This window comes from Phyllopteryx taeniolatus, chromosome 5 (assembly GCF_024500385.1).
Source record: "Phyllopteryx taeniolatus isolate TA_2022b chromosome 5, UOR_Ptae_1.2, whole genome shotgun sequence".
Classification (NCBI taxonomy): Eukaryota; Metazoa; Chordata; class Actinopteri; order Syngnathiformes; family Syngnathidae; genus Phyllopteryx; species Phyllopteryx taeniolatus.
Window position 1 is genome coordinate 26,303,298 of NC_084506.1, and position 23,467 is coordinate 26,326,764.

Consider the following 23,467-nt stretch of genomic DNA (forward strand, 5'->3'; position numbering starts at 1 on the left):
TGGTGATGATCCACAAAAAACTACTCTGCAAACTCATGCTTATCTTTTAACGCCCTGTGGCTTCTTCCCACAGATGAATCAGCACTGCTAATGAGCGACGTTGCGCACATACCGCAGACGGCAGCGAGCCACCGACGTCGCGCTCCTTGGAAGCACAGTGCCGCCACTGCAGACCTGTTGAGGGAAGACGCGCGGGACGCTCCCCACCGAGGTGCGTGACTGTTTCACAGGCCCAAAGGTTTTTTCCATTTCATCCTCCCTCACATCCGTGTGCTGTTTGTCACCAGTGCCTTTGATAGGCAGTGGTTTCCTGCAAGGCGTTCTGCCCGACTGCTCGTACAAGCCCAGCTACACAATCAAAGACTTCCCGCTCACGCGATACCAAGGGCTCCAGTTTGTATGTATTTACACTGACTACATCTGTACACACCAACTACATCTGAATTATGTATGCGCCACCACCCCAATACATAAAGTATGTTGGACTAAATGCTTCCTCTTTCTTGTTCTACTTGCACAAGTGGTACACGTTTCAAATGATTTCTTTAAAGACCCTGGAAAGTAATTTCCACGTTTTGTTACTAAATACATTAAATATATTTGAAGATGAATGCTGAAATGTGCAAAGACAGAACAATTTAGTACTGAATTATTGAGATATAGCATTACACTCTTTTTCACCACGTCAGTTGTCCGGATTTTTTGGGCGGGGCTAAAAAAGCAACAACTTTTTGGCATGAGTCAGCCCTCTCCCGCTGTGACTATTCAGTGCAATTGAGAGTTACTTTGTATTAATAGATTGGCTCATTTCTACCACTCTCGCTTGCAGCTAGCTATCAAGCTATGCCTACAACCCAAAAAAAATGCATCTTCCCTGAAGTCTTAACACCATGCGGGGCCCACGGAGCAAGGCGATGGCAAATGGTGATGGCCATGGCCACTGCCGGTCTGTGGTTGTGGCCTGGTGTTGGGTCTGTCCAATACTCTACATCAATGGTGGGCAACTTGAATGATGGGGGGGATGGCACAATTTTTCATCAGCACTTCCAGGGGGCCACAGACTGAGGACTTCATAACCAGATCTATGACAAAAATGGCATTTTAAATATTGACAAAATATGTGCATACAGTATGTCATTTTTTAATTAAACCAATGTAAATCACAGCATCTTGATATATTTCATGCTGACATCATGCATATATAAAAGATATAAAAGATCCACTCTTCAACAACAAAGTGTTTGAAGCAAACGACAAAATGACCACATACTGCGTTTTTTATTTATTTTTTCCCTCAGTGCAAAGGACTCTCGTCCATAAAAATTATTATTCAAAGATGGCACAAAGCCGCTGAAAAGCAAACCCACATTAAGTGCAAGAGCTCATTTTGTGCATTTATTTTCACAAATATCAAGTCATCCAGCGGCACGGTGGACGACTGGTTAGAGCGTCTGCCTCACAGTTCTGAGGACCGGGGTTCAATCCCCGGCCCCGCCTGTGTGGAGTTTGCATGTTCTCCCCATGCCTGCGTGGGTTTTCTCCGGGCACTACGGTTTCCTCCCACGTCCCAAAAAACATGCATGGTAGGTAAATTGATGACTCTAAATTGTGCCCTGCGATTGGCTGGCAACCAGTTCAGGGTGTACCCCACCTCCTGCCCAAAGATAGCTGGGATAGGTTCCAGGAGAAGGGGCTCAGAAAATGGATTGATGGATGGATCAAGTCATCCATCCATCCATTTTCCATACCGCTTATCATCACTAGGGTTGCGGGGGTGCTGGTGCCTATCCCAGCTGATTCTGGGCGAGAGGTGGGGCACATCATGAACTGGTTGCCAGCCAATTGCAGGGCACATATAAACAAACAACCATTCACACTCATATTCACACCTATGGACAATTTAAAGTCGTCAGTTAACCTACCATGCATGTTTTTGTTGTGGGAAGAAACCGGAGTACCCGCAGAAAATCCCCGCAGGCATGGGGAGAACATGCAAACTCCACACAGGCGAGGCCGGATTTGAGCCGGGTCCTAGGAACTGTGAGGCAGATGTGCTAACCAGTTGGCAACGGTGCTGCCGCATATGAAGTCACTCAAAGATTTTAATATAATATTATGTTTGTCCTCCATGTCATTTAATATCGCCAAATTGTTCGGCCTACTGACTTTGGAGTATAGGGCAGTTCACTCAGCTTTGTTGAAGGAGCCCTGGTAAAACCAGTGCGCCTGCCCTGAATGGCGAGTCCGCCATCCGTCTCAACAGCCGCTTGTCCAAGCCACCATACGCTATTCTTCTTCTTTTCCTTTCAGCTTGTCCTTTTAGGGGTCGCCACAGCGTTTCATCCTTTTCCATGAAAGCCTATCTCCTGCATCGTCCTCTCTCGAGCTCTATTGCCTGGCAGCTCCATCCTGATCATCCTTCTACCAATATAGTCACTCTCTCTCCTGAACGTGTCGAAACAATCGCAGTCTGCTCTCTCTAACTTTGTCTCCAAAACATCTAACCTTGGCTGTCCCTCTGATAAGCACACTTTCTAATCCTATCCAACCTGGTCACTCCTAGAGAGAACCTCAACATCTTCATTTCCGCCACCTCCAGCTCTGCTTTCTGTTGTCTCTTCAGTGCCATTGTCTCTAATCCGTACATCACGGCTGGCCTCACCACTGTTTTATAAGCTTTGCCCTTCATCCTCGTAAAGACTCTTCTGTCACATAACACGCCTGACACCTTCTGCCACCTGTTCCAACCTGCTTGGACTCGTTTCTTCACTTCCTTACCACACTCATCATTGCTCTGGACTGTTGACCCCAAGTATTTAAATTATTCCACCCTTGCTATCGCTTCTCCCTGAAGCCTCACTATTCTAACATACTTCTCTGCCACTCCAGACTTCCGCATGCAGTACCACAGTTCCTTTCTGGCTACTCTGTCATAGGCTTTCTCTAGATCTACAAAGACATAATGTCGCTCCTTCTCACCTTCCCTGAACTTCTTAGACATTCTTAGCTACCTCTTCCTTTAAAATAACCCCTACTACATTTGTTTCCCCATCTACACCATGGTAAAACATTTACAGTATATTGCACATTCTTAAAATGAAACCGTGACTGGGATGTGTGTGATACAATAAAATACCAGTCACCGTCTATCGACTGCTAAGCTAAAGTAATCATTACCTGGCATCTCACCAGGAAATGCTAGCATGCTCTTCATGATAATTTTGCGATAAATTCTCCTCCTCCTTCTCGGTGTTTAGTCTCTGTTTACTTGAGCGCCACAAAATAAATCATGGCTGACAGTAGCTCTATATTCTTATTCTCCGATGGAGAAGAACCGGTGGAAGTGCTACAAAGTGGTCTGCCATTTAGCGGTGAAAGATATAGATAAAGATATCATATCAACTTAAAACTGATCATGTATAGTAGGGGAAGCATTTTTATAATGTTGAAATTATTAATCAAGGTGGCATGTGGCCCGCTGGCCGCCAGCTGCCCATCCCTGCTCTACAGCCTTGCTCCATGTGCCGCGCATAGATCCACACAACAGAAACACTTCAGGGAAATTTAACTCTTTATTACGTTCGCTAGATCGTGAGCTAACAAATTCACTAGACCAGCGGCGGGGTTGTCTAATACGTCAGCGCCTTGCTCGGTGTTGTTGTAGCTGCCTGTAGCTGACTACAGACATTTGAGCAAATACTATACAAGCCTATTTGATTGACAGCTGAAAAATGAGTCGGGCGTGTTTTCAGTGTATTCAACGGACACGCCCATAGCGTCAGACAGCCTGGACGAGGGCTCTTTTTTTCATTAATTTAGAGCCTCATTTTATATACTACATACACTGACTGGCGTGCACAATTTAAAAAATTGAGTTGTAATAAAAATTCTGCCTTTACAGAGATAATAATGCACTGTATTGATGTATTAATTTATCATAATTTAAAATGGCTGTGGTTGTACAGAGGAAAGAAAAATTATGTGAACCCTTCGGAATTTCCTAAATTTCTGCATAAATTGGGCATCAAATTTAGTCTGATCATCTAAATAACAACAATAGACTAACAGTCTCCTTAAATTAATACCACACAAACAATTATGCTTTCATATTTTTATTGAAAATGATGATCATTCATAGGACAGGGAGGAAAAAGTGAAACATTTGATTTATTTACTGGTTGACCTTCCTTTGGCATGATAACCTCAACCAAATGTTTCCTGTAGTGGCAGATCAGACGTGCACAACAATCAGGATGGGTTTTGGACCATTCCTCTTTACAAAATTGTTGCAGTTCCGCAAGATTCCTAGGATGTCTGGTGTGAATAGCTCTCTTGAGGTCATGCCACAGCATCTCAATCAGGTTGAGGGCAGGACTTACCTGTAGGAAATTAGTTATTTTGTAACCATTGTTTTCATTCCCATTGAATGGCAATGACATATGGAGTCCCCCAAGGATCAGTTCTTGGACCCTTACTGTTCACCCTGTATATGAAACCCTTGAGTCAAATTCTTTAGAACCTTAATGTTGACTGTCATAGCTATGCAGATGACACACAGCTACTGTATATCTAGCAGTGTCTCCAGATAATTGCAGTTCTATTGAGGTGTTGTGTCACTGTCTAAAACAAATTAATAACTGGATGAAACAAAGCTTCCTTCAAATAAACCACAACAAAACCGAGGTAATTGTTTTTGTCACTAAAGAAAAGAGGATTGCTATTAATAAATACCTGTAGTCACTCTCTTTAAAAGCCAAAGACCAAGTCTGAAACCTTGCTGTGCTGATAGATTCCGATCTGAATCAGTCATATCAAATGAATCACTAAAACAGGCTTCTACCACCTGAAGAACATATACAGAGTGAAGGGTTGCATATTCCAAGCATCATCCATGCTTTTATTTCAAGAAGACTTGACTATTGTAATGGTCTTCTGACGGGACTCGTCCAAAAGAGCATTAAACAGCTGCGCTAATTCAGAACGCTGATGCAGAACAAAGAGATCAGAGCATTTTACTCAAATTCTAAAGTCTCTACACTGGCTTCCAATCAGCTATCAAATATATTTTAAAGTTCTGCTGCTGGCCTATAAATCACTAAATGATTTAGGGTCCTGAATACATTAAATAAATGCTAATGGAATATAAACCCAGTCGGGCTCTGAGATGTACAGAAACAAACATGGTAAAGTAGCATTCAGCTCTTATGCTGCACACAATTGGAATACATTGCCAACAAAAGTCAAGTCAGCCCAAAGTGTGAATGTTTTAAGTCGGGGCATTTTAGAGCATTTCCCATTTTTAAATTATCTTTCTTGCACTGTACATTTTTAGTAATTTTAGTCGCTTTGGTTTTAAATTATTTTAAGCTGTCTTTTACTCTTCTGTACTTTTTTTTTTTTTTTAATGTATTTTGCTCTTTGTTTTAAATGCTTTTAGTCATGTAAAGCACATTGAGTTACCTTGTGTGTGAAATGCGCTATATAAATACATTTGCCTTGCCTTTCTGAAGCCATTATGTTATTTGCTTCTGTGTTTTGGCTCATTGTCCTGTTGCAACACATCCTCTTTTGAGCTTCAACTGTTTGACATATGGCCTCAAGTTCTTGTACACGATATCTTGATAAACTTGTGCATTCATTTTTCCTTTGATGATGGCAAGCTGTCCAGGCCCAGAGTGTGCAAGCACGCCCATACTACGATGCTCTCGCCACCATGCTTCTCAGTTAGGATAAGGTTTTGATGATGTTGTGCTGTGCCATTTTTCATCCGCACATGGCGGTGTGTGTTCCTCCCCAACAATTTAACTTTGGTTTCATCTGTCCACAGAATATTTTACCGGTAGTTCTGTGAAATATCCAACTGCTCTTTAACAAACTTCAAATGTGCAGCAATGTGTGTTTTAAAAAGCAGTCGCTTTCTCCTTAGTGTTCTTCGCTGAACCCCATTCTTGTTTAATGTTTTACGTGTTAGATTTGTCGAGATGTTGGCACGTGCCGGTGTTCTGTAGGTCTTCACCTGACACTCTAGGGTTCTTTTTTTAGCTTTTTTTACGCTATGCTCTTGCAGCCATCTTTACAGGACGGCCACTCCTTGGAAGAGAAGCAAGAGTGTTGAACTTTCTCCATTTGCAGACAATTCATCTAACCGTTCACTGATGAACATCAAGACTGTTAGAGATACCTTTGTAACCTTTTCCAGCAAGTTTCTATATAAAGTCCTGACCTCAACCCGATTGAGATGCTGTGGCATGAATTCGAGGGCTATTCACATCAGACATCCCAGGAATCCTGCTGAACTGCAACAATTTTGTAAAGAGGAAGAGCATCATGCAAACTTTTTTTTTTTGTAGTTTTGTTGCCATTTTTGCCGGTGAATTTCAATAAATCTGAAAATAAAAAGAAAGTTAATTAATTTCAGTAGTTCAAGATATGAAACTCATATTCAGATTCATAAAACAAAGGCCAATTGCTATCACAATCCTATTTTAAAAATCTTTTTAATTGTTACTTGACATGATGAATTTGGGAGTTTTCCTTAGCTGTAAGTTATAATCGTCAAAATGATAAAATACTCTGTGTGTAGTGAATGTATTGAAAATATGAGTTTACCTTTTTGATTTAACTACTAAACTTTCAGAATCATCTTTATTCGCCAAATATGTTAAATACACACAAGGAATTTGTTAGCAGTCGGTAGGTGTATCGCTAGTATATCACACACAAAAAGACACTATAATAAACTACACATTTAAAATGTATAAAAAGTACAGACTCTTTAAGCAATATAAAGTGTGGGCACATTCACATCTCATTCGGGGTCACCTGGGGGGCTGCCACAAGGCATGATGGAGCAGACGCTGGGCCGTGTCCTGGCACATCTGGTCTGGTCGCCCCCCTTCTCTGCCCTGCCAGTCCTCCAGTTTTAATGCCTCATACACCTATCAGTGGGGGGAGGGCAATGTCGGGCTGGGGAGGACACTCGACCAGGTGTTACGGCACTCCGGCCTGCTCTCTGGCCCGCCACGCCTTTCCCCTGCGGATCTTTAATGCACCGCATACATTCAGACATCCTTTGGGGAGCTGGTTGGCCTGGGTGAGGTGACAGTTGTGGGTCATCATTGCCTTGTGACTGTCTTGCCCCACCCATTCCAGTCTCCCCTATTTTAATGCACGACACCCCACCACACGTGATCACGGTAGAGGAATAAGGTTGCCACTTGGGGACCTGGTAACCATAGTAATACGGTGGGTGGTGGGTCTTCACATTTCTCTTGGCTTGACTCCTAGACCCGGTTGTCAGGTTGCGGGGAGATGGGGGTCCCCCTAGCCCCCTCCTCCCCCTTGGCTCCTTCTTGGGTCTCATGGCGGGTGCTTAACATTGGCTCAATTTTGGGGGATTGTGACCTTTTTGTTTTTTGTTATTATATTATGATATCAACTCACAGGTTCTTACAGGTGTTTTGAGACTATAAAAGCATCCCACCACACCACTCATCAGTAGCACTGCCTTGGTGATTTCCCACATCCTGGCCTGCCCTTTTCTGTCCTCTCTCATCTTGTCCTATTTATTGGTTAGTTGTTGCATGTCCTCACCGGGTTATCCACCATTCTGCATGACCATGCAGCTGAACAGGACAGGTTTAAAGTGCATTGGCTTTGTCACTTTGTGGTAGCCTTCTAACAGCTTCAAACTGGTTCCCCAGGTCCACATGTCCTTCATATATCCCAATGACTACACACGACTCACACACATGGAGAAAGAGAACAGCTGCTTCTACCCAGAGAACCCCAGCTACATGAAGATGTGAGTAAATATCTGTATACTGTAAGGATTGGAACGGAGAGGCCAGTTCCTTTGTTTTTCTGTAGACAGAAATCATTTGGGTTTGACATTTCAGTTTTTATTTCTATTTTGATATACAACTTGGAAGATTGTTACAGAATATTTAGTTGTCACAAAACACCAATTTTAAGCTCAGTGTAAATATTGGAACAGATAACCATATTAGATAGATCAAAGTGACATAAAGTGATGACTTAATATTTTTGTTACAATAACTGCATCAAGCCTGTGACCTATTGGCATCACCAATTTTGCAATATTCTTTTGTGATGTTTTTCCAGTCTCCTTTTTAGCAGGTAAAATGCTCTGTAGGGTTCACAGTATGCAAAAAGCAGCAACGTAGTACTGAGGTCCCCAAATGGGACCTCCTCAACGAATTACAGCCCTTCCTGGAAACCAGTCCGTCTTAACTGCCAGCAATGCGGCTAAACTCTGTTACCAGTTGTAGAGGGATCAAACAACCCGTATCATGAGGTCCAGTACTCCATCCTCCCAGAGCAACCCTCATAAGACACCCTGGGGGACACGGTCGAGCGCTTTCTTCAAGTCCACAAAGCACGTGTAGACTCGTTGACTGAATTCCAATGCACCCTCCAGGACCCTGCTGAGTGTGAAGAGCTGGTCAACTGTTCCATGGCCAGGACAAAAATCACACTACTGCTCCTGAATCTGAGAACCGCGAATAGACCTTACTGGGGAAGCTGAGGAGTTTGATCCCCCTGTAGTTGGAACACACCCTCTGGTTCCCTGTCCTAAAAAGGGGGATGGCCACCACAGTCTCCCAATCCATAGGCACTGTCCCCGATGTTCATGTGATGTTGCAGAGGCGTGTCAACCAGGACAGCCACACAACAGGAACCGGACTGATCTCATCCACCCTTGGGGCCCTGACACCGAGAATCTTTTTAACCACCTCGGCAACTTCTATCCCAGAGATAGGAAAGCCCGCCCCAGAGTCCCCAGAGTCTGTTTCCTCATAGGAAGATGGAATTGAGGAGGTCCTCAAAGTATTCTCCCCATCGACACACATCGAGGTCAGCAGCTCCCCATCCACACTGTACACAGTATTGATGGCGCACTGCTTTCCCTTCCTGAGATGTCGGATGATGGACCAAAATTTCTTTGAAGCCATCCGGAAGTCATTCTCCGTGGCTTCACCGAACTCCTCCCAAGCCACAAACCAAAGTTGCGTTCCGCTTGACCTGCCTGTAGCCATCAGCTTTCTCCAGAGTCCCCTAGGGGAAAAAGGCCCGATAGGACTCCTTCAGCTTGACGGCATCCCTCACCTTCGGTGTCCTCCAACGGGTTTGAGGATTGCCGCCACGACAGGCACCGACCACTTTATGGCCACAGTTTCGGCCGGCCGCCTCAACAATGAACAATGAAGGCACGGAACATGGCCCAGTTGGACTCACTGTCCCTTGTCTCCCCCGAGACGTGGTCAAAATTATGCCGAAGGTGGGAGTTGAGAGTCCTTACAGTGGACTGCCAGGTCGGACCGGCTACTTCCCCACCATCGGAGCCCACACGCCACCAGGTGGTGATGGGTTGACAGCCCCACCCCTCTCTACACCCGATTGCCCAAGACATGCAAGTGCAATGACACGACCACAAAGTCAATCATGGAACTGTTTCTAAGGGTGTACAGGTGCCAAGTTCACGTGGGCACCTTTATGTCTGAACATGGTGTTTGTTATGGACAATCCTTGACATGCACAGAATTCCACGAACAAAACACTGCTCGGGTTCTGATCGGGGGGTCTGTTCCTTCGAATCACACCCTTCCAGGTCTCACTGTCATCGTCCATGTGAGCGTTGAAGTCTCCCTGCAGAACGAGGGACTCCACAGCGGGAATGCTCTCCAGCACTCCGTCCAAGGACTCAAAAAAAGGTGGGTACTTTGAACTGCTGTTTGGTGCATAGGCAGAACCAACAGTCAGGACCCGTCAACCCACCCCAAAGGTGGAGGGAGCCTACCCTCTCGTCCACTGAGGTGAACCCCAACTTACAGGCACTGAGCCGGGGGGCAATAAGTATTGCTTACACCTGCTCAGCGCTTCTCAGCGGAGGCAACTCCAGAGTGGAAGATAGTCCAACCCCTCTCAAGAGAACTGGTCCCAGAGCCCAAGCCGTGTGTCGAGGTGAGCCCGACTATATCTAGTCGAAACTTCTCAATCTTGCACACCAGCTCGGGCTCCTTCCCTGTCAAAGAGGTGACATTCCTCGTCCCTAGAGCCAGCTTCAGTAGCTGGGGATCGGACCGCAAAGGTCCCCGTCTTTGGTCGCCACCCATATCACTTTGCACTCACCCTCCCACAAGTGGCGAGCCCATGGGAAGTTATTATTATTATCCTTGTTTTTCATTAATAGAGAACTCTCTGGGTTTCATGTTGGTTATACTTCTAACTAGGTAAGTGAATTTGTATAGCACCATCCATGCCAAAAGCTAATCCATAGTGCTCTACATACAGAGGCAAATAAATAATGATGGTCAACAAGATTAAATGAAAAGATAAAAATAGGAGTACACAATGAAAGCAGTGGTCTTCTTCATAGGCAAAAAAAAAAAAAAAAGGAAATTGAGTGGAGATATTCAGCGCTATTTATTTATACTTTTGCTCACATGAAAAATGGACTGTTTCAAAGATAAAATTTGCGATTGTCTTAGTTGTGCATCTGATCTTGACAAATATATGGAAATAAAAGCAAAAATGTTGGTCTCTTGATTCATCTTTTGATGTCAAACCCAAATGTTTTTAAGTCTGCAGCAAACTGAAAGGATAAATGGATTTTACTTGCTTAACTAGACAGATGGGAGTGCTTGTGTATACTGTAACATTACATCTACATCATGCGCATCTTCTTCCAGGTTTGGGTTTTCTCGATACATGAGACTAGATCTACCTGATGGCCTAGAAAAGAAAAAGTCAGCCAGTGGTATTATTTTTCTTTTTCATTAAAAATTAATATTTTGCATTCTTTTTCCATTTTTTTTATTTTTCTCTTTTCATTTTTTTAAACAGGTTTTTCTTTCCTTTACTTGTTCTTGTATTTTGCATTATAATTCCAGTTCACAGCTCTCCCTTTCTTCCTCTCGCTCCCTCCTTATGTCAGACTACAGCTTCCGGAGAAGAAAGTCAGTCATGGAGGACGACAAGTTTGGCAAGGACATGTATCCCAGCCAGATGAAGGCCAAAGCGGCCCGTCAGAATAATCTTTTCTCCGATTATGAGGACGATTACGATGATTACGTCCTGAAACGGAGGCGCAAACTGTTCTCCATGGCTTTGAGTGACTCTGACACCTTGAAGAAGTCACATGACACCAGTCGTCATGAAGCTGGGGTGGGTAGAGGCGTTGTACCTCATCAGAAGGAAGTAGCAGAGACGTTTCATTTGGTGGCCACGCAAAGCTCCAAGCAGCAGAAGCTACGAGCGGTGAAACCGGAGGTGCCTGTTAAAATAGCAGCGAATGTAAAACTAAAGAGAAAGCAAAACTCTGCAAAGAGACAAAAGCTTAAATCAGTGGAACAGCTCAATCCAACTCTAACCAGAAAGAAGGTTGGAACAAAGCACATCAACTCCAAATGGAGGGCTGTTAAAATGAACCAAACCCACGTCCAGACTGGTAAAAAGTATTTTCAGCCAATCAACGCTGGTGTGCCAAAGATCATTCCCACGAAAGTCACAAAACTGCGCTTTATGAACAGCGAGAGGTCCAATGGTGCTTCCAAAATTGACGTCAAGAGCCCTTTGGTAACCGCCAAACAGAGGAACGCACATACCAGAAAAAATTATATGGAAAAAGAGATGGAAATGCCTGGACTGCAGGACACAGAAAAAAGCCTTCAAGGAAATTCAGTCCAAAAATGGTCAAAAGTGGACCAAGCTAGAAAGGAAGAAGTAGTTCACAAAAGGGAGGAAAGTAGGAGAGAGAGCAGAGAGAGTGACGCTGACACTTTATGGGGTTTGGGGGGAGACTTCGATGACGAGGACCTCACCCCTGCGCCTGGGTTTGACGCAGAAGTGGATTGGAGTCAGACCTTCCACGTCAATCACGTTGACCTGCAGGCAATGCGTTCCGACTGGATCGACCTGCACTGCAATGTCTCGGGTAACCTGCTGCTGCACTCCACCGACGCGCTGCCCGTCGCCAAAGCTTTTGTAGCCCAACTGAACGAGAAGAATGAAGAGTGAGTGTCTCCTTATGGTTTCTGGCCATCCCTCTAAACGAGGGGCGGACAAAGTATGGCAGTCAAACTTTAGTTGGGGTTAATCAGAGGCGCTTTAAATGGTGGCGAGTAGAGCTGGGCGATATGGTGATATATATCATGAGGACGATAGAAATTGTGCTGTTTGTCTTCTATCTTTTCTATTGTCATTTATCCAAGTTTCAAGCAAAGTTTTCCACAATGTATGCTGTAGGGTTGAAACGAGTCCTTAATTGGAGCACCTCGGTTAAAAAAAAAATGCTGAGGATGCCTCGGAGAACCTTATTTTTTAAATGTTTTTATTTTTTTTTTTTTATTATTTGTAAAACTCAAAGGACGCACGTACGGGCTACTTTTAATGTGACAGCGCGCTTATATCACTCAGCAAGGGAAGAAGGACAGATGCACGATGCATATTTTTTAAAGTACTGTACTTACAGTAAATAAAACCTTTTTTCTGAGCAGTCAGCAGCGCTCAAAACAAAGATTGAAACGTTTATTTCTCGTAACTCGATGACAACAGTGTGGATTGATAACAGAAATGAAAGTTGCGGGCAGGCAGAGGTAAATAGAAAGGCGATCACTGATTGGTTAAAGGTCAGTCGGAGCTCATGGCTGGCAGCGAGCAGACGACAAAATGCAACATGCCAAGCCACGGACGGTTGAAAACTGGACGAAAATCCATACGATGCTTCGTTTTACGGTCTAAGAGGGTGCCATAGATGAGTTGCTTTGTTCCCTTTGTCGCCAGCATGCACATCAAATTAAATAGCTGCAGCCCTAATTGCAGCACACTACTGGATACATTTCTGATTGGTGACAGGTGTGTTTAATGTCAATAAAGTGAGAAAAGTAAGCAGTCATACTATTTTCATAGAATAGCTGAAAACGTACTATATCGTGGTATATCGTTATCAGGATATAAAATAGCCCATATCGTGATTCATTTTTTCCATTTCGCCAAGCTCTAGTGGCAGGTATGTGCTGACTTCCATTTAACACAAGTTTGAATGTTATTAGTTAATTCTGGAGACAGCCACGTCCCCAGTTATAAGAGGGTGTGCACTTGTACAATCACATTATCCCAGTTGTTTATTTTTACTTCCCCTCTTTCAAAGAAAAATGAGGTGGACAGGTTCTAGGTCACATTAATGGTAGGAATTGTTTTGAAATAATTTATCTTGGTCTCATATTTTTTGTATCACGGAAAGCTGGCATTTGAACAGGGATGTGTAGACATTTTATATCCACTGTATATGCTTGGATGTTATTAGCTTTTCCAAACTAGTGACTTCCCTTACCTGTTAAAAACAACACTAAACAATTAAGATGCATTTATGCAAGGAAAACAAATGTTTAATCTCTGTGTGTGCATGCGTGTGTGTAGCCCCTTCACGCTGGTGAGCGTGGTTAACGTGGAGAAGCGAGTGGATGGCATCCAGGGCAGCCGCTACCTTCTGGAGCTGGAGCTGAAGGATGCCAAAGGCCAACTGTTGCGCCTGTCGCACTATATCTACACGCTGATCCGCAACCGCACTCGCCCACGCAGCCAGGATTTAGGCTTTCGGCGGCCCAAACCTCAGCTGGTGCTGTGCAACCCGGTCGGCTTCTACTGGAACCCCTTGGCCATGATCCATTTCATAGTGCCGGGTACGGTACATTTACAGTGGGTACGGAAAGTATTCAGACCCCCTTAAATATTTCACTCTTTTTTATATTTCAGCCATTTGCTAAAATCATTTGGGTTTTTTTCTACATTAATGTACACACAGCACCCCATATTGACAGAAAAAAATTTAATTGTTGATTTTTTTTAGCAGATTTATTAAAAAAGAATAACTGATATAATAATAATATCACAGCCATAAGTATTCAGACCCTTTTGCTGAGTATTTAGTAGAAGCACCCTTTTGAACTAATAGTCTTTTTGGGGATCGTCTGCCATTCCTCCTTGCAGATCCTCTCCAGTTCTGTCAGGTTGGATGGTGAACGTTGGTGGGCAGCCATTTTCAGGTCTTTCCAGAGATGCTCAATTGGGTTTAAGTCAGGGCTCTGGCTGGGCCATTCAAGAACAGCCACGGAGTTGTTCTAAAGCCACTCATTTGGTATTTTAGCTGCGTGCTTGGGGTCATTGTCTTGTTTGAAGGTGAACCTTCGGCCCAGGCTGAGGTTCTGAGCACTCTGGAGAAGGTTTTTGTCCAGGATGTGCCTGTACTTGGCCGCATTCATCTTTCCTTCGATTGCAACAAGTCGACCTGTCCCTGCAACTGAAAAACACCCCCACAGCAAAATGCTGCCACCACCATGCTTCACTGTTGGGACTGTATTGGACAGGTGATGAGCAGTGCCTGGTTTTCTCCACACATGCCACTTAGAATTAAGGCCAACAATTTCTATCTAGGTCTCATCAGACCAGAGAATCTTATTTCTCACCATCTTGGAGTCCTTCAAGTGTTTTTTAGCAAACTCCATGCGGGCTTTCATGTGTCTTGCACTGAGGAGAGGCTTCCGTCGACTTACTCTGCCATAAAAGCTGGACTGGTGGAGGGCTGCAGTGATGGTTGACTTTCTAGAACTTTTCCCCATCTCCCGACTGCATCTCTGGACCTCAGCCACAACCTGTTTGGGTTCTTCTTTCCCTCTCTCACCAAGGCTCTTCTCCCCCAATTGCTCAGTTTGGCCGGACGGCCAGCTCTAGGAAGGGTTCCGGTCATCCCAAACGTCTTCCATTTAAAGATTATGGAGGCCACTGTGCTCTTAGGAACGTAAAGTGCAGCAGAAATGTTTTTGTAACCTTGGGCAAATCTGTGCCTTGCCACAATTCTGTTTCTGAGCTCTTCAGGCAGTTCCTTTGACCTCATGATTCTCATTTGCTCTGACATGCACTGTGAGCTGTAAGGTCTTGCTTATATAGACAGGTGTGTGGCTTTCCTAATCAAGTCCAATCAGTATAATCAAACGCAGCTGGACTCCAATGAATGTGTAGAACCATCTTAAGGATGATCAGAAGAAATGGACAGCACCCTAGATAAATATATGAAAGGGTCTGAATACTTATGGCAGTGTGATTTTTCAGTTTTTCTTTTTTAATAAATCAGCAAAAATTTCAACAATTCGTATTTTTCCTGTCAATATGGGGTGCTGTGTGTACATTAATGAGGGAAAAAATGAACTTAAATGATTTTAACAAATGGCTGCAATATAACAAAGAGTGAAAAATTTAAGGGGGTCTGTAAACTTTCCGTACCCACTGTATGGCGCTTTTCCATAAGTTCCAGAACGGCCTGGCTCCGCTCTGGAATTTATGGAAATAAAGTGGAAAAGTACAGCTTTGTCTATTACAAGGAACTTATATTGGTTTCAACAAAAATTTGGGGTATTTACCCCCTAAATTCTGTACATTTTATGCACCATTTAACCCTAATACCGATGAGTTGTACATTTTGTGTTGAATGTTTCTATTAATTAATGTATGTCTCTGTTCATTACTCAGAGCAAATATTCATAACTACTGGTATTTGTTCTGTTAAGTATTTTTTGCCGCAATTGGTTAAGACTAATTTTTATTACATGAATTACAAATATTGGTAAAATAAACAATTTTACATACTGTACATTAACAAAATATGAAATCCTGGTTTAATTGTAATTTCATCAATAATATAGTTATACATAAAAAAATAAACAATTTTACAAGTCTTACATATACATTTTAATTGTATCTTCTATGAATAACCTGTCCTACAAGTCATTTTAATCTTTGATTATTGAAACAAGTTTTATGTAAAGTATATGCTTTAGCGTTTAAGTGATGTTTGTGTGACTTCCTCAGTGAAAAACCAGGCCCGTTGGGTTCAGCAGCTCATCGACAACATGGTGGGCTTGTTCAAGGCGACGGTGGACGCCAACTTTAACCTCATCATCACTGACTACAACAGCACCGACATGGATGTGAGGGCAGCCCTTAAGAAGTCCTCCCTGCCCAGGTAATGTGATCCAGAATTAAAATTCTGTCTAATAATAATAAGGTAACAAAAGTATTAGAAATGACTTATTGTGATGCTTTGCAGTTCTGTACCACTGCAGACTACTACCACAATAATAACCATATTTGAAAGTCAATTCCTCCCTAGTATTGTCAATCAAAACCCAGCATTATATTTTTAAGGGAGACATGCATTTTTTCCACCATTTCAAACAGTCCGCAGGTATCTTAACAACAGCATCGCTGTTGTTGTAAAGCCTCGCTGACCTCAGCTTGTTTTGAGGTCCTGTCTCATGCAAATGAGCCACTGCTCACCCAACACCGAGTACGGCTTTGGTTAGCGTGACGATCAGGGGCAGACCTCTGGCATTTATGATGAGGCAAGCAAGGCAAGAGTGTGAAGAAACAACATTTCCCCCCAAAATTCCGCTTGTTAATTATTGTAGTGGATCCATACACTAATACAAATAACCCCCACAGTTTTTTATTTTCTTAAATTTAAGTGCAGTATTGCTTTTCCAACTGTGCATAAGTTACAGTGGTTTACAATGATATTGTAGGTATATGCTTTGTATTTTTTTCATTCAGGCAATAAAACCTCCAACTTGTTTTTGATTAGTACTTGGGCCTACTACGCTACTGTATTTTAAAGTTGGTCAGTATGGTGGTATTTGGAGAGTATTTTTATTATTATTATATTATTATAATAATAATATATATATTATATGTATTAAGTATAAGTAGTAAGAGTATTATAAGTATTTTATGGGGTGGTGCTTGGTGTAAAAAGTTTGAGAACAACTGCGTTAGGTGATGCTGATGTACCTAATGTTTTGTCCGGTGAGTCTATCCTCACACTGTGACTGCATCTTTGGGGTTCTTCAGGTACCAGTATGTGAAGCTTAGTGGTAACTTTGAGCGCTCTGCTGGTCTCCAAGCAGGCATCGACCTGATAAACGTGAGTGGCCGTCTCCGAGCTCTTTAACCAATGAGTCATTTCTGTTTTAATGTTGTTCCCTTTACCTTTTCTCCTACCTTCAGGATGACCACAGCATTGTGTTTCTTTGCGACCTTCACATCCAATTCCCTCCCTCCATCATGGATAGCATTCGGAAACACTGCATTGAGGGATTCATGGCCTTTGCGCCAATTGTTATGAGGCTAGACTGCGGGGCCACACCCTCGGAAGGCAGAGGTACTTGAGGAAACATCTGGGGGAAAAGCCGGAGACGTACTGTGAGTGCTGCGGGACATCGTACACTAACAACTATGTCTGTGTTACAGGGTACTGGGAGGTGAACGGCTTTGGCTTACTGGGCATCTATAAGTCTGATCTGGATGCGGTGGGAGGAATGAACACCAAGGAATTCACCAATCGTTGGGGAGGAGAAGACTGGGAGCTCCTCGACAGGTTTGTTTTTATTTTACTATGAACCAGACACTCAATAACTACAACATAAGGCACAGCTAACACACGATTTATCCAGCCATCCATTTTCTATAGCCGTTGTCCTCGTTAGGGTCGTACTCGCACATGAGCTGGAAACTATCCCATCTGACTGGGAAGAGAGGCGGGGTTCACCCTGGACTGGTTGCCAGCCAATCACAGGGCACATGTAGACAAACATTCACATTCACACCAGTGGACAGTTTGGAATCTTCAGTGAACAGAACGTGTTTTGGAATGTAGGAGAATGTGGATTTTTTCAAATATGAAAATAAAATCAGTGGTCGACTAGCATCCTGGAACGGATTGTGGTCATCTTAGATGTTCCAACGGATATTTGAATCCGGATCTCCTGACTGTGAGGCAGATGTGTGGCCCCTCCTACTGTTTTATGCTTCATTGGTCAAAAAGAATCAGTGGCCTGATTAAAGTTTGACATCTATGAGATTTGTCGATTGAATTCAAGAGCCTTTGAACACCAAAACTGCTTGCAAACGACAGGATTTGAAATTGCCGACGGTGTGAGATAGTTCCGCCAATTAATAGTCAAGTACCTGGCCACTTCATGGTTGCTACACGCCCACTCATCTCGGGAAAAATTGCTCAGTGACGCGGCTGCGTCTTATGCAAAGCTTACACTTGTCGTCACCTGCCAAACTCAGAGGAGTTGAAGAATAAATGGGTTCACTTTATTTTTGGAGAAATTCCTAAGCATATCAGAACTAGAATTACATTGGTGTGAAAAAGTGCTTGCCCCCTTCCTGATTTCGTTTTTTTTTTGCATGTTTGACACGCTTAAATGGTTCCGATCATCCAACTAATTTAAATATTAGTCAAAGACAACACAAGTGAACACAAAATGCAGTTTTTAAGTGGTTTTATTATTAAGGAAGAAAAAAAAATCCAAGCCTACATGGCCCTGTTTGGAAAAAGTGATTGCCCCCTAAACCTAATAACTGGTTGGGCCACCCTTAGCAGCAACAACTGCAATCAAGTGTTGCGATAACTTGCAATGGGTCTCTTACAGCGCTGTGGAGGAATTTTGGTCCACTCATCTCATCTCAATAGGATTCAGGTCAAGACTTTGACTCGGCCACTCCAAAGTCTTCGTTTTGTTTTTCTTCAGCCATTTAGAGGTGGACTTCCTGGTGTGTTTTGGATCATTGTCCTGTTGCAGAACCCAAGTTTGTTTAAGCTTGAGGTCACGAACAAATGTCCGGAAATTCTCCTTCAGGTTTTTTGTGAGACAACAGAATTTTCTTTTACGCCAGATGCAAGGGGTCTTTGACAAATATTTTTATTTGGTCGATGATGGGAAACATTTAATTGTAACAAACATGCAAAAAAATAAGAAATCAGGAAGGGAGCATACACTTTCACACAACTGTATGCTGTGTTCGGGCCCATTTCCTTGAGGATGGCTTCATAAATAAACTTTCCCACACTGCTGGAAGTCCATTTCCGGGTTTCTAGCGAGCGAGCCAGCTGGCTGCGCCGCCTTCACAACCCATGCCAATGCAGTATAAAAATAAATAAGTGTTTTACAATGATACTTAACTATATTTAGAACGTTAAATTAAACTGCGGTCACTGTCGCCAAAATGTGTGCGACAGATGAATGCTGGGAGCCTTTTACATTCTAGTGATTGAATGGGACCAGATTTTAAAATATCCTCCTCTCTTTCACTTCACCCACGTGGCACGTCCCCTTCTCCGTGGGGTTGTGACTTGTGAGTAGTGAGCGAGCAATCCAACGCTGAATCCTGCTTCACGATGACCCCTACACATCGAATGAAATGAAGATGAGTTCGCTATCAATGCTTGGCCCAGCCACCAAGATATCGCCATTCGCTAACAGCCAATCAGGGCGAAGCGGTTTTCATATTTAAAAAGGAAGGAAACACGTGTTTTTTTTAAAGAAATAATTTGTTGTACGTGACCCCACTAGTCTAAACACAGTATTCTGATTAATATTGCTTCCCTGGAAAAATAATTAAACAGATGAATTCATCGATTTTCACCAATCCCAGGGGGCAGCCATGTTGGGCAATATCGCCTTCTGCTGTCAACTGAAATTAACATCATAAGTGCCCTCCCAGCGACTGGTTAGCACTTCTGCCTCGCAGTTCTGTGGACCGGGGTTCAAATCCCGCCCCCGCCTGTGTGGAGTTTGCATGTTCTCCCCGTCCCTGTGTGGGTTTCCTCCCACATCCCCAAAACATGCATGGTAGGTTGATTGGGAACTCTAAATTGCCCTTAGGTGTGATTGTGAGTGCGAATGGTTGTTTATGTGTGCCCTGCGAATGGTTGGCGACCAGTTCAGAGGTGTACCCCGCCTCTCGCCCGAAGTTATCTGGGATAGGCTCCAGCACGCCCGTGACCCTTGTGAGAGTAAAGCGGTACAGAAAATGGATGGATGGAAGTGCCCTCGCGCTTGCATTGTGAATGTCACGTGACCAAACCAGGAAATCGGGATTGCGGGCATAACTTTATCTACCCTCATGAAACAGGACAGTAGGCTCACCAGGTAAAGATTACATAGCTATTCTTTTCTCAGTTGTTCACAAAAACTAGCTGCGATAACTAGTCGTACGACGGGTTGATTACGTAATGGTTTGAACATAAATCTAGCAAGTTTAGGTTCCAACCATCAAGTCATTTTTCCCTTAATAAATAAAATCACCATTTAAAAACTGCCTTTTGGGTTATCTGTGTTTTCATTTGTTTGATGATCTTAAAGTAGGGAAACTGCAAAAAAAAAAAAGAATTTGAGAAGAGGGCAAATACTTTTTCGTGGTATTGTATATGTTTTGGTATGTCATTGACGATAAGCTGTACAGAAGATAAACGAATGAATGGAGACTTCCACCTTGGGCGCTGTCACATGACTTTGTGTCACCAATCCAACGGAACTACTATTTATTTTTTACTCCATTTGGCCAATCAAACGGAGGTAGGCAGTCATATGACCACACACAAAGTATCTGCAGCCTCGCAGAGAAGCAGTTTTCGGAGTGACTAATTTTTGTGAACAACTGAGAAAAGAATGGCTATGTAATCTTTACCTGGTGATCCTACTGTCCTGTTTCATGAGGGTAGATAAAGTTAATTTAAGATGTGAATTTCTTGTGGCAGAATTTGCCTTCATTTGTTATTTTATTAAGATTACATTTATTGTTTCAGTTATAGTGATATTCTTGGACAAGATCTGAATTTGCACAATGACATTTTATGTTTTTCTAGTTGACATTCACGCTTTAAGAAAACTAATCAGAAGTTTCTCACCAGTTACTCGGTATTTCAGTATTTTTTTTTCATTGAATACTTAATTATTTGGAGGAGTACTTTTTACTTTTAGTTGAGTCATATTATTCTAAGGTAACGGTACTCTTACTTGAGTACAATTTCTGGCTACTCTACCCACCTCTGTACATTGCCAACAACACAGTGTTAGTGTCATCAGCAGGTTGCTACAGAGAGACTGGAAGAGTCACACAGAAAGGCATAAAAGTGTACGCCCTTGGAAATTTTTATCTGTTGTGACTTCTGCCGTTCAGTTCCTTAGTACAGAGTGGAAAGTTGCAAAAAAAGTACTGAAACATTGAACAGTTGGACATTGAAATGTTGAGATGTTTAATGTTTGAACTTAAGTTCCCCCGTAAGGGGCTTGCAATCTAGGTTATCTGGATATCCCGAACTTTTTTTGTGAGTAGTGTATTTTAAAAAGGTTACACACTTTAACTCTTTCTCCCTTTGCTGTCTCATTACTGCAGGATCCTCCAGGCTGGACTAGAGGTGGAGCGGATCTACTTACGCAACTTCTTTCACCACTACCACTCCAAGCGCGGCATGTGGAACCGTCATGTGTCACCCGGGCCAAGGTGACCCGGTCAAAACTCATGAGAGATCGCCCGGAGCACTTTACAGCCAGGCCCTGCTGCTTTCCAAATGTCGTGACTACTGATCAACACAACAGGGTTACACGGTGTGACCAATCAAAGTCGTCGCCATGGCGACGGTACTGATAACATCAGCGTTGTTTCCACTTGATGTACTGCTGACTACAAAAGACGGTACTAGCCGGCCAGGTTCTGATCCCTTTGCAAGCGTATAAATGAAGACAATAGTGTATGTCTCCAACTACAACGTGATGATGTGCACACCTTGATGCGACACTCCAAGGATGTGTACACTCAAGTGTCTTAAGTCTTGCACAAGTCTTAACTTGATTTTTTTTTTAACAGATAGTCTATATGATGCTATAAATTATGGAAAACCTAATTTATTGTGGCATTTTATTTTTAAATGTGTGTTGTGCACCTGGTGTCTGTCGTGACCTCTTACATCAGTCTTAGATGTGCCTTATTCATAGTAATAATATGTCATACTTATGTATTTGTTCACCAAAAATGGTGAGGATTTCAGGATTTTCTGTTTAAAAATAGCATAAAACTCAGTTTTATTTTGTATTGGAAAATGCAGCAAGCAGAAATCAAACTTGAATACTGTTCCAATGATGGAAAAAAACTGTATGTGTAAATATATATATAGGCAACTAAAAAACTGACTGTGCTGTTTCAACATTACTATATACATATACACACACGTTTCCTGATTGTTCAGAATCCTGTTAAATAGTAATGTTGAAGGTGCACAGTCAGTTTCTGTAGTTGCACCGACCAGCTTCTGCATTCATTTTGTAAAATCCCTTATGCCATGCTTTTCTTATAAATTCAAGGATTCACTGCTGCTTTCCCTTTTCTTTCAACTTATATTAATATTGTTATTATTAAACGATATACCTCATTACTCCCAACCCTGGGAGTTCCTCTCTTGACTTTTGTAATATGTAAAAGTCTCTTCTCTCAGGGACTCTTTTTATTCACACACTGCCTTGACACATTTTATGAATAAATTTATCCAAAAGAATGTGTTGATTGCTTTTATTCAATGTAAGTTATGTTGATTTCAAGGGATTTGTATTTCTAGTCTAATTGGAGTTTGGTTTCAGGTTTGATCCATTCATTGTTACACTAACCAATCAGTACTAGTAATGAGATGATTAGCTCCTGGGTGGGTATTACCTTTTACATCATACATGCATAGGAATAGCATTGGTCCCGTGGTTAGCACATTTGTTTCACAGCTCTGAGGTTCTGTGTTCAAATCTCAGTGCCTGTGTGGAGTTTGCACTTGTTTTCTTCGTGTATTCCTCCAACCCCCCCAAAATAATGATTTTTGCCCAAAGTTGGCTGGGATAAGCTCAGAATAAGAATAGGTATATTTGCTGGCTGTAGTAATGATTTAAAAAAAAAAAAAAAAAAACAATGAATAAAGATATATATATATATGAATGAATCGTATGTGTATTGCAGTATAAAAATAAAAGCGAGTTGGATGCTGCCTTCCATAACATTATGAAAATGACGACACCTTGTACCGACGCTCGCAAATGTTTTCACGCTCAACGCCGCCTACTTTGTTCACTTGATCAATGTGAATGTGTGTGTTTTCACTCTTTTCATTTCAAAACAGGCGTTTTTTGTTTGTTTGTTTTGTTATTTGTAAACTCTGGAAGCTCAGCTAGGTGTCATCCCCACGTGAAAGCGCACGTTTACGAGTGAACACAAAGGCATCACTGTCCAACCCTCATTCGTCATGGCTTCCATGCTAGCCCGTAGTTACATCGTACTGTAATTGTTTTAAGGGGGCTTGGCTCGGACGAAATGCCACTACAATACCACTAAAAACGTCTCTTCGGACGTCATGTTATCCGGTGTGCATCCAATTTAACGCTGACGTTGTCCTGCTTAAGTGTACGTGGAACGTGTTATGGAAGCGAGACAGACACGGGTGGTCTGTGGAGCGGCGGGCTGTCAACGACAATGTCCTCCTTAGCAGCTCTCTGACGAGCTTATTGTGGATGTCGTAGGCCTGGGGTAAGGACGAAACGCCTTCCACCGATAATGTTTGACGGTTGTA

At 42.7% G+C, this 23,467-nt stretch overlaps 2 protein-coding genes across 15 annotated transcripts in view; both read left to right on the top strand.

Moving 5' to 3' along the window:
• The window catches only part of b4galnt3b (beta-1,4-N-acetyl-galactosaminyl transferase 3b), a 48,641-nt gene extending 26,227 nt beyond the window's left edge, over window positions 1–22,414 (top strand). For 2 of the 5 annotated variants that reach the window (XM_061774224.1, XM_061774227.1), the window contains 11 exons: window positions 74–211; window positions 288–397; window positions 7,704–7,804; window positions 10,713–10,780; window positions 10,958–12,035; window positions 13,441–13,703; window positions 15,886–16,039; window positions 16,924–16,996; window positions 17,080–17,233; window positions 17,323–17,449; window positions 21,259–22,414. In XM_061774224.1, coding sequence (XP_061630208.1) covers window positions 74–211; window positions 288–397; window positions 7,704–7,804; window positions 10,713–10,780; window positions 10,958–12,035; window positions 13,441–13,703; window positions 15,886–16,039; window positions 16,924–16,996; window positions 17,080–17,233; window positions 17,323–17,449; window positions 21,259–21,370 — 2,378 coding nt within the window. In that variant the 3' untranslated portion in view covers window positions 21,371–22,414. Of the gene's footprint in view, window positions 1–73; window positions 212–287; window positions 398–7,703; window positions 7,805–10,712; window positions 10,781–10,957; window positions 12,036–13,440; window positions 13,724–15,885; window positions 16,040–16,923; window positions 16,997–17,079; window positions 17,234–17,322; window positions 17,450–21,258 lie in introns of those variants that run through there. The other 3 variants (XM_061774226.1, XM_061774229.1, XM_061774228.1) reach the window with 3 other exon arrangements.
• A 713-nt stretch (window positions 22,415–23,127) lies between these two features.
• Window positions 23,128–23,467, top strand: part of c2cd5 (C2 calcium dependent domain containing 5) — a 58,467-nt gene continuing 58,127 nt past the window's right edge. For all 10 annotated transcript variants that reach the window (XM_061774216.1, XM_061774220.1, XM_061774210.1 and 7 more), the window contains exon 1: window positions 23,128–23,424. The gene's annotated coding sequence lies outside the window, so the exon portion shown is untranslated. The remainder of the gene's footprint in view (window positions 23,425–23,467) is intronic.